Here is a 14,729-nt window from a genome sequence, read left to right on the forward strand (position 1 = left end):
GATTCAGCACTCTGTCTGCAAAGTGCCAACCTGACAGTTTACAGTCATATTGGGAATCAAACCCAGACTAGACACCTCAAAGGTCCTGCCGAAGTCGTATAACAATATTGGTCAGCATTTTAAACTTTAAAGGAATTACTAACGACAACATCATGTGCACCTGTGCACCAAGCTGCTTCTTCACCTTAAAATATTCATTGCCAATGTTGGGAATCTCCGCTGAGTGTTAAAATCTTCAGAGCTTGTTTATATAATAAACCAATCAGGGAAGGGACAACATCTAAGATACATGAGCTCTTTTTATACACAGTTCAATGGTCATGGAAGAGCAGACTACAGAGGATGACACTCCTGTAGACCCTATTTTAAATCCTATTGCTGGGTAATGGCTTACACCTCAATGTCGCTTACCATCTCTAGGTTGATGTTCTCCACTCGAGCCACCACCAACCTGTGTGGTGGATTTCTCCAGCAGCTGGCAAACCATCTCCATCAGATCTTCACCGGTTCCTTTCTCCACTGCTCGTCCCAATGACACTGTACTTCTCACCGAGGTGATTGGAAGAAGTACCTCAGGAATACCTTGTAGATATATACCGACACAGCATTATAAATGAACAGCATCCTGGGAATGGAGGAAACACCAAACGAGGATGAAGTAATTGCAAAGATCAGAATGGACTCCCTTGAAAGTTTGTCCCTGGAAAGCCCCACCAGGGGGGCGAACTACTCCTCAGACCCGGAGTTGATGTGTGAGAAGGTGCGTGGCCTCTTCACTCTTTGTGACCATGAGGAGAAGGGCTTCATCACCAAGCGAGACTTGCAGGTAGGTAAAATGACCGAGTAACCACAAAGGGATGATAAGCTTATCAGGAAAATTACATCTACTATATCTTGAAAACCATTGTGGCACAAAACAATTATACAGGATGTCCATAAAGTCTCTTTACAATTTAAAATTTATACCGTCTTGATGTGCTTCGTGCAACTAATGGGACCCATATGGAAGTGTATTAAATGAGGCAAAAAAACTTCAATATATACTCCTCATTTTGTAATAATTTCCACAGGTTTATCGATTCATTTGCCTTTGTAATAAATTTTTTAAATTGTAAAGAGACTTTCTGAACATCCTGTATTATTAAATATATACGACAAACATTTCTGATGGATTATTTAACATTCACATCCTATTTTTAAAGACATTGCATGTATGTTTGAGAGTAACATGTATTTTAAATATTTTAAACTTTCAATTGATGACAGAGGCTCAAAGATGAAGTGCCACTTTCACCAGAACAGCTCGAAGTTGTCTTTGAAAAGCTTGACACCAACAAGAATGGCTACATCACTCTTGCGGAGTTTGCACTGGGCATAGGTTGGTATCATTGCAATCGATTGTATATCATAAATCAGGAGTATCTGTCTGTCTGTCTGTCTGTCTGTCTGTCTCCGAATAAATTCCTCAGTTTTGGGGCTAGCCCCGCCAAACTTTCTGTGGAACGCTTTGGGGTCACAGCAGATGTCCTAATGTGGGTATATTTGTTTACCTCACGAGTGTTTGTATAAAGTGTTTATATTTGTTTACCTCACGAGTGTTTGTACAAAGTGTTTATATTAGTTTATATCACGAGTGTTTGTATAAAGTGTCTATATTAGTTTATATAACGAGTGTTTGTATAAATGTCTATTTTAGTTTATCTCAAGTGTGTTTGAATAAAGTGTCTATATTAGTTCATCTCACGAATATTTGTATAAAGTGTCTATATTAGTTTATCTCAAGTGTGCTTGTATAAAGTGTCTATATTAGTTTATCTCACGAATATTTGTATAAAGTGTCGATATTAGTTTATCTCAAGTGTGTTTGTATAAAGTGTTTATATTAGTTTATCTCACGAATATTTGTATAAAGTGTCTATATTAGTTTATCTCACATGTGTTTGTATAAAGTGTCTATATTAGTTTATCTCACGAGTGTTTGTATAAAGTGTTTATATTTGTTTACCTCACGAGTGTTTGTACAAAGTGTTTATATTAGTTTATATCACGAGTGTTTGTATAAAGTGTCTATATTAGTATATAACGAGTGTTTGTATAAATGTCTATTTTAGTTTATCTCAAGTGTGTTTGTATAAAGTGTCTATATTAGTTCATCTCGCGAATATTTGTATAAAGTGTCTATATTAGTTTATCTCAAGAGTGTTTGGATAAAGTGTCTATATTAGTATATAACGAGTGTTTGTATAAATGTCTATTTTAGTTTATCTCAAGTGTGTTTGTATAAAGTGTCTATATTAGTTTATCTCACGAATATTTGTATAAAGTGTCTATATTAGTTTATCTCAAGTGTGTTTGTATAAAGTGTCTATATTAGTTTATCTCACGAATATTTGTATAAAGTGTCGATATTAGTTTATCTCAAGTGTGTTTGTATAAAGTGTTTATATTAGTTTATCTCATAAATATTTGTATAAAGTGTCTATATTAGTTTTTCTCAGATGTGTTTGTATGAAGTGTCTATATTAGTTGATCTCACAAGTGTTTGTATAAAGTGTTTATATTTGTTTATCTCACAAGTGTTTGTATAAAGTGTTTATATTTGTTTATCTCACGAGTGTTTGTATAAAGTGTCTATATAAGTTTATCTCACGAGTGTTTGTATAAAGTGTTTATATTTGTTTACCTCACGAATGTTTGTACAAAGTGTTTATATTAGTTTATCTCAAGTGTGTTTGTATAAAGTGTCTATATTAGTTTATCTCACGAATATTTGTATAAAGTGTCGATATTAGTTTATCTCAAGTGTGTTTGTATAAAGTGTTTATATTAGTTTATCTCACGAGTGTTTGTATAAAGTGTTTGTATTTGTTTACCTCACGAGTGTTTGTATAAAGTGTTTATATTTGATTATCTCACGAGTGTTTGTATAAAGTGTCTATATAAGTTTATCTCACGAGTGTTTGTATAAAGTGTTTATATTTGTTTACCTCACGAATGTTTGTACAAAGTGTTTATATTAGTTTATATCATGAGTGTTTGTATAAAGTGTTTATATTTGTTTACCTCACGAATGTTTGTATAAAGTGTCTATATTAGTTTATCTCACGAATATTTGTATAAAGTGTCGATATTAGTTTATCTCAAGTGTGTTTGTATAAAGTGTTTATATTAGTTTATCTCACGAGTGTTTGTATAAAGTGATTATATTTGTTTATCTCACGAGTGTTTGTATAAAGTGTTTGTATTTGTTTACCTCACGAGTGTTTGTATAAAGTGTTTATATTTGTTTATCTCACGAGTGTTTGTATAAAGTGTCTATATAAGTTTATCTCACGAGTGTTTGTATAAAGTGTTTATATTTGTTTACCTCACGAATGTTTGTACAAAGTGTTTATATTAGTTTATATCATGAGTGTTTGGATAAAGTGTCTATATTAGTTTATATAACGAGTGTTTGTATAAATGTCTATTTTAGTTTATCTCAAGTGTGTTTGTATAAAGTGTCTATATTAGTTTATCTCACGAATATTTGTATAAAGTGTCTATATTAGTTTATCTCAAGTGTGTTTGTATAAAGTGTCTATATTAGTTTATCTCACGAATATTTGTATAAAGTGTCTATATTAGTTTATCTCACGAATATTTGTATAAAGTGTCTATATTAGTTTATCTCACGAGTGTTTGTATAAAGTGTTTATATTAGTTTATCTCACGAGTGTTTGTATAAAGTGTTTATATTCATTTATCTCACGAGTGTTTGTATAAAGTGTTTATATTCATTTATCTCACGAGTGTTTCTATAAAGTGTTTATATTTGTTTACCTCACGAGTGTTTGTATTAAGTGTTTATATTTGTTTACCTCATGAGTGTTTGTATAAATTCTTTATATTCATTTATCTCATGAGTGTTTGTATAAAGTGTTTATATTAGTTTATCTCACGAGTGTTTGTATAAAGTGTTTATATTTGTTTACCTCACGAGTGTTTGTATAAAGTGTTTATATTCATTTATCTCACGAGTGTTTGTATAAAGTGTTTTTATTTGTTTACCTCACGAGTGTTTGTATAAAGTGTTTATATTTGTTTACCTCACGAATATTTGCATAAAGTGTTTATATTAGTTTATCTCACGAGTGTTTGTATAAAGTGTTTATATTCATTTATCTCACGAGTGTTTGTATTGAGTGTTTATATTTGTTTAACTCACGAGTGTTTGTATAAAGTGTCGATATTAGTTTATCTCAAGTGTGTTTGTATAAAGTGTTTATATTAGTTTATCTCACGAGTGTTTGTATAAAGTGATTATATTTGTTTATCTCACGAGTGTTTGTATAAAGTGTTTGTATTTGTTTACCTCACGAGTGTTTGTATAAAGTGTTTATATTTGTTTATCTCACGAGTGTTTGTATAAAGTGTCTATATAAGTTTATCTCACGAGTGTTTGTATAAAGTGTTTATATTTGTTTACCTCACGAATGTTTGTACAAAGTGTTTATATTAGTTTATATCATGAGTGTTTGGATAAAGTGTCTATATTAGTTTATATAACGAGTGTTTGTATAAATGTCTATTTTAGTTTATCTCAAGTGTGTTTGTATAAAGTGTCTATATTAGTTTATCTCACGAATATTTGTATAAAGTGTTTATATTAGTTTATCTCAAGTGTGTTTGTATAAAGTGTTTATATTCATTTATCTCACGAGCGTTTGTTTAAAGTGTTGATATATGATTGCCTCACGAGTGTTTGTATAAAGTGTTTATATTTGTTTACCTCACGAGTGTTTGTATAAAGTGTTTATATTAGTTTATCTCACGAGTGTTTGTATAAAGTGTTTATATTCATTTATCTCACGAGTGTTTGTATAAAGTGTTTATATTCATTTATCTCACGAGTGTTTGTATAAAGTGTTTATATTTGTTTACCTCAAGAGTGTTTGTATAAAGTGTTTATATTAGTTTATCTCACGAGTGTTTGTATAAAGTGTTTATATTCATTTATCTCACGAGTGTTTGTATAAAGTGTTTATATTCATTTATCTCACGAGTGTTTGTATTAAGTGTTTATATTTGCTTACCTCACGAGTGTTTGTATAAAGTGTTTACATTTGTTTACCTCACGAGTGTTTGTATAAAGTGTTTATATTAGTTTATCTCATGAGTGTTTGTATAAAGTGTTTATATTTGTTTACCTCACGAATATTTGTATAAAGTGTCTATATTAGTTTATCTCAAGAGTGTTTGGATAAAGTGTCTATATTAGTATATAACGAGTGTTTGTATAAATGTCTATATTAGTATATAACGAGTGTTTGTATAAATGTCTATTTTAGTTTATCTCAAGTGTGTTTGTATAAAGTGTCTATATTAGTTTATCTCACGAATATTTGTATAAAGTGTCTATATTAGTTTATCTCAAGTGTGTTTGTATAAATGTCTATTTTAGTTTATCTCAAGTGTGTTTGTATAAAGTGTCTATATTAGTTCATCTCGCGAATATTTGTATAAAGTGTCTATATTAGTTTATCTCAAGAGTGTTTGGATAAAGTGTCTATATTAGTATATAACGAGTGTTTGTATAAATGTCTATTTTAGTTTATCTCAAGTGTGTTTGTATAAAGTGTCTATATTAGTTTATCTCAAGTGTGTTTGTATAAAGTGTCTATATTAGTTTATCTCACGAATATTTGTATAAAGTGTCGATATTAGTTTATCTCAAGTGTGTTTGTATAAAGTGTTTATATTAGTTTATCTCATAAATATTTGTATAAAGTGTCTATATTAGTTTTTCTCAGATGTGTTTGTATGAAGTGTCTATATTAGTTGATCTCACAAGTGTTTGTATAAAGTGTTTATATTTGTTTATCTCACAAGTGTTTGTATAAAGTGTTTATATTTGTTTATCTCACGAGTGTTTGTATAAAGTGTCTATATAAGTTTATCTCAAGAGTGTTTGTATAAAGTGTTTATATTTGTTTACCTCACGAATGTTTGTACAAAGTGTTTATATTAGTTTATCTCAAGTGTGTTTGTATAAAGTGTCTATATTAGTTTATCTCACGAATATTTGTATAAAGTGTCGATATTAGTTTATCTCAAGTGTGTTTGTATAAAGTGTTTATATTAGTTTATCTCACGAGTGTTTGTATAAAGTGTTTGTATTTGTTTACCTCGTGAATATTTGTATAAAGTGTTTATATTTGATTATCTCAAGAGTGTTTGTATAAAGTGTCTATATAAGTTTATCTCACGAGTGTTTGTATAAAGTGTTTATATTTGTTTACCTCACGAATGTTTGTACAAAGTGTTTATATTAGTTTATATCATGAGTGTTTGTATAAAGTGTTTATATTTGTTTACCTCACGAATGTTTGTATAAAGTGTCTATATTAGTTTATCTCACGAATATTTGTATAAAGTGTCGATATTAGTTTATCTCAAGTGTGTTTGTATAAAGTGTTTATATTAGTTTATCTCACGAGTGTTTGTATAAAGTGATTATATTTGTTTATCTCACCAGTGTTTGTATAAAGTGTTTGTATTTGTTTACCTCACAAGTGTTTGTATAAAGTGTTTATATTTGTTTATCTCACGAGTGTTTGTATAAAGTGTCTATATAAGTTTATCTCACGAGTGTTTGTATAAAGTGTTTATATTTGTTTACCTCACGAATGTTTGTACAAAGTGTTTATATTAGTTTATATCATGAATGTTTGGATAAAGTGTCTATATTAGTTTATATAACGAGTGTTTGTATAAATGTCTATTTTAGTTTATCTCAAGTGTGTTTGTATAAAGTGTTTATATTAGTTTATCTCACGAGTGTTTGTATAAAGTGTTTGTATTTGTTTACCTCACGAGTGTTTGTATAAAGTGTTTATATTTGATTATCTCACGAGTGTTTGTATAAAGTGTCTATATAAGTTTATCTCACGAGTGTTTGTATAAAGTGTCTATATTAGTTTATCTCACGAATATTTGTATAAAGTGTCTATATTAGTTTATATCATGAGTGTTTGTATAAAGTGTTTATATTAGTTTATCTCACGAGTGTTTGTATAAAGTGTTTATATTCATTTATCTCACGAGTGTTTGTATAAAGTGTTTATATTCATTTATCTCACGAGTGTTTCTATAAAGTGTTTATATTTGTTTACCTCATGAGTGTTTGTATTAAGTGTTTATATTTGTTTACCTCACGAGTGTTTGTATAAATTCTTTATATTCATTTATCTCATGAGTGTTTGTATAAAGTGTTTATATTAGTTTATCTCACGAGTGTTTGTATAAAGTGTTTATATTTGTTTACCTCACGAGTGTTTGTATAAAGTGTTTATATTCATTTATCTCACGAGTGTTTGTATAAAGTGTTTTTATTTGTTTACCTCACGAGTGTTTGTATAAAGTGTTTATATTTGTTTACCTCACGAATATTTGCATAAAGTGTTTATATTAGTTTATCTCACGAGTGTTTGTATAAAGTGTTTATATTCATTTATCTCACGAGTGTTTGTATTGAGTGTTTATATTTGTTTAACTCACGAGTGTTTGTATAAAGTGTTTATATTAGTTTATCTCACAAGTGTTTGTATAAAGTGTTTATATTAGTTTATCTCACGAGTGTTTGTATAAAGTGTTTATATTCATTTATCTCACGAGTGTTTGTTTAAAGTGTTTATATTTGTTTACCTCACGAGTGTTTGTATAAAGTGTTTATATTTGTTTACCTCACGAGTGTTTGTATAAAGTGTTTATATTAGTTTATCTCACGAGTGTTTGTATGAAGTGTTTATATTCATTTATCTCACGAGTGTTTGTATAAAGTGTTTATATTCATTTATCTCACGAGTGTTTGTATAAAGTGTTTATATTTGTTTACCTCAAGAGTGTTTGTATAAAGTGTTTATATTAGTTTATCTCACGAGTGTTTGTATAAAGTGTTTATATTCATTTATCTCACGAGTGTTTGTATAAAGTGTTTATATTCATTTATCTCACGAGTGTTTGTATTAAGTGTTTATATTTGCTTACCTCACGAGTGTTTGTATAAAGTGTTTACATTTGTTTACCTCACGAGTGTTTGTATAAAGTGTTTATATTAGTTTATCTCATGAGTGTTTGTATAAAGTGTTTATATTTGTTTACCTCACGAGTGTTTGTTTAAAGTGTTTATATTAGTTTATCTCACGAGTGTTTGTATAAAGTGTTTATATTTGTTTACCTCACGAGTGTTTGTATAAAGTGTTTATATTCATTTATCTCACGAGTATTTGTATAAAGTGTTTTTATTTGTTTACCTCACGAGTGTTTGCATAAAGTGTTTATATTTGTTTACCTCACGAGTGTTTGTATAAAGTGTTTATATTCATTTATCTCACGAGTGTTTGTATAAAGTGTTTATATTAGTTTATCTCACGAGTGTTTGTATAAAGTGTTTATATTTGTTTATATCACGAGTGTTTGTATAAAGTGTTTATATTAGTTTACCTCATGAGTGTTTGTATAAAGTGTTTATATTAGTTTATCTCACATGTGTTTATATAAAGTTTCTATACTTGTTTACCTCTCGAATGTTTGTATAAAGTGTTTATATTTGTTTACCTCACGAGTGTTTGTGTTTTGTGATATTAATGGTACAGTATTAATTTGTGATTGGAATGATACTGTTTGAAATGATCATATAGAGAGAGATTGAGTTTAAAGGAGAATGAGGAAATTATGTGAGGGTTTCCACCGATGACATTCACGGATTCGGCATTTGCAGCTTCGCCATCACCATCCTCCTCACTTCCATTGGGGTCAGATACAGTGAGTTTTTTTTTTGCCCAAGTCCTTCACGAACCTGCTGTCCATTCCTGACGTTCGACTGAAGGTGGCACAATAATGTGGAATTTATTGGTGCAAACTTTTTTTTTTGGAACATGTTGGTCCTCTCCCGTGAATAGCACGGGTACCTCGCCAGTGTATCTATATATGCATATCAATTGTTTTGATTCAATGATTTCATATTGTTAGTCTGACAGGATGGTGCAGAGGTATCAAAATTACCTTTGTGCTGTATAGTCTGTGTTCATTGCCCAACCCAACTGTAACCTGTCAGAGTGGTGTTTTACAGACAGAGAATTGCATCACAATGTGTGCTGTCCATCTGATGGACGTTAAGCTGGATGTCCTGTCTGCTAGCATGAGTTGTTGGATGTTGGTGAGGTATAGGCGAGTTGTCATAGGCATCCTGAACAAATTACAAATTCCTGCCCAAATAACTTTCAGTCAAATGGCAGACATGCCTGTCCAGCTGGGTTGTGAAAGGCTTGGGCCAAAAACTTTCATCAGCTCATCCCACGAGAAGATGAGAATAACTTGGGATTTTAAAGTAGTAGTCGTAGTTTTAAATTTCCTTTTGGAAAATGGAATATATGGAAACATAAAGCTTCATACCTCCTGTGCTGTACCTCTGTTCCCATGACAATCTGTTTGAATTGACAAAGACAAATTAGGTTGTGCTGTTTTTTAATAAATGGCTTTTCATTGGCTATCAGAAGTCGCCTGATGAGAAAATGCCCTCAGGGCAACTTGGCATGGGCACAAAAATGCAATAGCAGTTTTGGCAAAAGCCCATAACCAGGATAAAACTCCATGCAAAGGAAAAGCCAATAAATTATCAGATGTAAAAGAGAGCAATCATCATAATTTTGAATGTGGCCTGTGGCTGCTGATTGCTGGTAGTGCAGCTGTGCTGCTGATGCAGTGCACCGTTTCCAGTAAACTGCTACTCGTTTTGCCAACCTCAGAAAGATGACAGGATGAGTCAATCCACCTGGTGTTGTTTAATGGTACCACAGGGGCTACGAACTCAAGACCTTAATATGTTAAGCCAACACCAGGCTTGCCAAAAGAGAGCAACATCTTTGTCTTATTATGCATGCATTTAGACCCTCCGTGCTCCATTCCCATGTGACTGTTATAATTCTCCAGTTAGCGAAGTACCAAGTTATTGAGTTGTGCATGCATTACCTGTTCATGTCCACAAATTCTGTGGTTTAACGACCCAGACTTGACTGCATGCAATTTTTACAAAAACCCTGACCTGATTCCAGGAAAGATTGCTGGAACTCCACCAGACGCATTTACCCTGAACAGGTACAGCCGAGCCTCGGGAACTGCCTGCTGGACTGACAGCTGGATGGATAAAGCAAGCGTTGTGGGCACTGCTGAAGAGGAAACGCACTTCAACGAAATGATGGAGAACCTTGGGGTTTCTCATGTTTTCAAAAAGTGAGTGGTATGGTATGGTAGAGTATGAGCCAAAGTTTACGACCTCTCCATATCCCTATCATGAAGCTGAGCTTGAGACTAAAATATGGGGAATTGAAATCTCCAATCTGCTTGTTTGAGGTAAGTCCCATCGATCATGAAATGAAAGGAAAAGTTCCTACCCCCCCCCCCCCCGAATCTATGCCTCCTCAAACTCCATCAACAATGGGTTCAAAAGTTTGCTCTAAATTCATGCCATTTAATGCTATTTCAAAATAAATATAGGACAGATAGTTATACCATTAGAGACCATCCACTTGCGACATATGCAAATTATGGATTATTTGACCCCCTACTACTTCTACTACTACTACTACTACAAATCCGCATGTCCAGCTAAGGGGCGTAGCAACCCCTTGGCGGGGATGACCCTTTTGCACTTTGTTCCCTTGGGCCAGTGGGAACGTGACCCCCTCACTCTCTGTCAACCATATTCTACACCCAAGCCCTTTACTCCAAATTACATCTAATTTGGGGCACTTTGAGGTTAAAAAAAAAAAAATCCAAATTTAGTCTTTTATATGCAGGAATAACAAAGAGAGATTGAGTTTAAAGAGAGAAATTGAGTTTAAAGGAGAATGAGGAAATTATGTGAGGGTTTCCACCCGTGACATTCCTGGATTCGGCATTTGCAGTTTCGCCATTAGCATCCACCTCCCTTCCGTTGGGATCAGCCACAGCAAGTTTTTTTTTTTTGCCCAAGTCCTTTACAATCCGGCTGTCCATGCCTGACATGAGTGTTTGCATTCAATTCAAATCAAAGAATTTGAGGTCACGGAGAGATTCACTTACCTTGGCAGTAATATTCATATATCTGCTGGCTGTGAACCAGAGATTAATGGACGTCTGGGTCGGGCCTGGGGAGTCATGGATTCACTGGGTCGTGGTGTGTGGCACTGTCGGTACCTGTGCAGGAGGAAGAAAGTCCGAGTCTTCAGGTCCTTGGTGCTTCCAGTTTTGCTCTATGGATGTGAGACTTGGATTCTGACCAGGGATCTGAGACGGAGACTTAATTCCTTTGAAACCAGGTGTCTTGGAAGAATCCGTGGCTATTGCTGCTCGGAATTTGTGTCCAACAAGCCGTTGCTGGGAGAGACTCAAATGAGATTTGTTACCTGCATAGTCGGTGAGCATTAGCTGCGGCTGTATGGACATGTGGCTCGTTTTCCTGACGCTGATCCTGCTCACCAGATCCTCTCAATAAGGGAGCATTATGAGTGTAGGAGGCTAATGGGCCGACGACGTGCCTCGGGGCTGCAGTAGGTTGATTGGCATCTCAAGGAGATGGAGATGGGGCAGGCATTTGCCTGGGGGATGGCCAGAGGCCTCTGGAGTACCGGCGGAAAGTAGATGCAGTGACGCTCTGCTCTGGCGCATGCTCCCATATCTGACCTGACCTGAATAACAAAAATATATGCTAATATCGAATTATGGGTAGTTTTAATATAAAGTGTGAAATTTTGAGCGTGGTGAAAAATGTTTTTTTTGTTATATCTGCTATACCAGACTTGGCTTTGATAATGACTGCGAGTTAAACAAGAAAAAGAGCAATCCGAGATTGCAGACCCTCACCAGGACTTGTTTGTGTGGTGTTTGTGTGCTGGTGTGTTACGTAATTAAGAAGAGACATAACTAGAACTGCCACTTTATAACTGCTGGCAGTGATGACCGGGTACCAAGATGTCCCGCTTTTATTGGACACCTGACCCTGACCCATTATGTTTATTATTACACAATTTAATTTATCAGGTCAGGTCAGGTATGGGAGCATGTGCCAGAACAGCGCGTCGCTGCGTCCACTTTCCGCCGGTACTCCAGGGGCCTCCGTCTGGCCATCCCCCAGGCAGATGCCAGGCCCATCCCCATCTCCTTGAGATGATGGTCAACCTGCTGCAACCATGAGGCACGTGGTCGGCCCACTGGCCTCCTCCACTCATGAGACTCCCTCGCTGAGAGAATCTGGTGAGCAGGATCAGCGTCAGGAAAACGAGCCAAATGTCCATACAGCCGCAGCTGACGCTCACGGACTATGCAGGTAACAAATCTCATCCGAGTCTCTCTCAGCAACCGCTCGTTGGACACAAAATCCGACCAGCGATAGCCAAGGATTCTTCAAAGAGACCTGGTGCCAAAGGAATTAAGTCTCCGTCTCAGATCCTTGGTCAAAGTCCAAGTCTCGCACCCATAGAGCAAGACTGGAAGTACCAAGGACCTGAAGACTCGGACTTTCGTCCTCCCGCACAGGTACCGGCAGCGCCACACCCCATGGTCCAGTGAATCCATGACTCCCCAGGCCCGACCCAGACGTCTATTGACCTCCGGCTCACAACCTGCGGAGACATGAATATCACTGCCAAGGTAAGTGAATCTATCCACGACCTCAACATCCTCTTCACAAACAGGCACAGACAGGACAGCAGCATCCAAGATGTCACCGAAAGCCTGGATCTTAGTTTTGACCCAAGAAATCCGTAATCCCAACGGCTCCGACTCCTCATTCAGCACCTCGAGGGCCCCCAAAAGGATGTCTAAAGTCTCCTCAAAGATGACTGCATCATCTGCAAAATCAAGGTCCGAGATCTTGACATTGCCAAACGATGCACCGCAACTTGATCTCTCCGACATCCTCCCAAAAATCCAGTCCATACAAGTGCTGAAAAGTGTGGGGGCCAGTATGCACCCCTGATAAACTCCAGTAACAACTAGAAATAAGTCAGAGATGGTACCACCACAGTTCACAGCACTCTCAGTACCAGAGTAGAGTTCAGACATCAGATCGATCAGTTTCGGTGGCACCCCACGAAGACCAAGAATCCTCCAGAGGACATCCCGATTCACTGAATCGAACGCTTTACAGAGATCAACATAGGCTGCAAGCAGCCCCCGCCGAAACTCTCGTCTGCGTTCGGTGAGGACACGAAGTGAAAGGATACGGTCAATCGTTGACCTCTTTGGTGTAAAGCCTGACTGCTCTGGACGCTGGTGCTCAAGCAGATGGTGGCGAACCCTATCAAGAATTATCCGAGCAAAGACCTTGCCCGGCACTGAAAGCAGCGTCACCCCTCGGTAGTTGTTGCAGTCTTGGCGATCACCCTTCCCTTTCCAGAGAGGGACAACAAGGCCCCTCTTCCAGTCAGTTGGGATGATGCCTGTGTTCCAGGCAGAGCACAAAACTGCATGCAACCACACGAGTGCAGCATTTCCACCAGCCTTGAGAAGTTCAGCATGGATGCCACAGATCCCTGGAGCTTTGCCCCGTTTCAACTGGTTCACCGCAGCCCATGTTTCCACAAGCGATGGTGGACCACAGTTGATTCGAGGGTCAGCAACAGGGATTGTAACACCCTTGATGTCCAACTCGACAGCTGGGGGATCAGCCTGGTACAACCGCTCAAAGTAACCGGCCCAGCGGGCCTTCACTTCAGACTCCTCTGTCAAGAGCCTACCACTCTCTGCTCGAACTGCAGTGCCCCGAGGGATGGGCTTGGATGAACGTAATGCACGAATTCCCCTGTAAGCGGGACGAGAATCACCTGTCCACAGGTGATGCTCTACCCCCTCACAGATTCCTCGCACATAGGCCTCCTTGTCCACCCTCAGTGCACGTACAGTTTTACGCCTCAGCTCCCTGAACAGCTCAGCTCTGCCATTCAGCCTGGCCCTGCGACTCTGGTCAATGGTATCCAGTGTCCCTTGAGAGACAAAAATTCTTCTTTGCTCTGCGGTGAACTCCAAGACATCCACCGGCAACATCAAGGACAGTGGTCTTGAAGGTGCTCCACAACTCTTCAGGACCCCCCAAAGCACCCAGACCCCCCAAGTGTCCACTCAGCCTGTTCGCAAACTCCTCAGCTACTCTCTCATCCCTGAGCTTGGCAACATCCAGCCTAGGCTGGGATGGTACCATTCTCCAGGATTTAAGGTGCAGCTTTAGAGTTGCTACAACAAGCCTGTGGTCAGTATTGAGGAACTGAGCACTCCGGTAGACCCTGCAGTTCTGGATCATCCTCCAACGACCGTCAATGAGGACATGGTCAATCTCCTTTGCCACACCGCCAGCGTTGGAATACCAAGTCCAGCGATGAGCTTGCGGGCGCTGAAACCATGAACCAGCCACCCTAAGTCCATGACTTCTTGCAAAGTCAAGGAACTTAGTGCTATTCTGGTTCATCGTTCCTGACCCATGGTGACCAACACACACCTCATAACCATCCCTATCAGTTCCAGTCGATGCATTGAAATCCCCCAAGACTAGAAGTGTATCTCGTCTGGGGCACTGATCAACCACAGACTCGAGTGTGGCGTAGAATGCGTCCTTCACGGTGAGATCACTCGCCTCAGTCGGAGCATAAACAGAGACCAGGGAAATGACACCTAAGGAGTGGCGAATCCTTAATCTCATAATACGCTCGTTGACC

At 36.9% G+C, this 14,729-nt stretch overlaps 2 protein-coding genes across 6 annotated transcripts in view; one reads left to right on the forward strand and one right to left on the reverse strand.

Annotated features, from left to right (window-relative positions):
• The window catches only part of SVOPL (SVOP like), a 181,371-nt gene that overhangs the window by 157,177 nt on the left and 9,465 nt on the right, over window positions 1-14,729 (reverse strand). The window contains exon 1 of one of the 3 annotated variants that reach the window (XM_085885765.1): window positions 412-543. The exons of 1 other annotated variant lie outside the window; for it this stretch is intronic. The gene's annotated coding sequence lies outside the window, so the exon portion shown is untranslated. Of the gene's footprint in view, window positions 1-411; window positions 544-14,729 lie in introns of those variants that run through there. One more of the 3 variants, XM_085885766.1, reaches the window with a different exon arrangement.
• The window catches only part of LOC147025121 (EF-hand calcium-binding domain-containing protein 4A-like), a 73,590-nt gene continuing 59,474 nt past the window's right edge, over window positions 614-14,729 (forward strand). For all 3 annotated transcript variants that reach the window (XR_015059351.1, XM_085885756.1, XM_085885757.1), the window contains exons 1-3: window positions 614-826; window positions 1,267-1,378; window positions 10,095-10,272. Coding sequence is in view for 2 of the 3 variants with exons in the window: in XM_085885756.1 (XP_085741882.1) it covers window positions 614-826; window positions 1,267-1,378; window positions 10,095-10,272 (503 nt within the window). In the remaining variant the exon portion in view is untranslated. The remainder of the gene's footprint in view (window positions 827-1,266; window positions 1,379-10,094; window positions 10,273-14,729) is intronic.

Source organism: Eptatretus burgeri, chromosome 6, assembly GCF_056783735.1.
Source record: "Eptatretus burgeri isolate ZD-2024b chromosome 6, Ebu_testis_v1, whole genome shotgun sequence".
In the NCBI taxonomy this organism is placed as follows: Eukaryota; Metazoa; Chordata; class Myxini; order Myxiniformes; family Myxinidae; genus Eptatretus; species Eptatretus burgeri.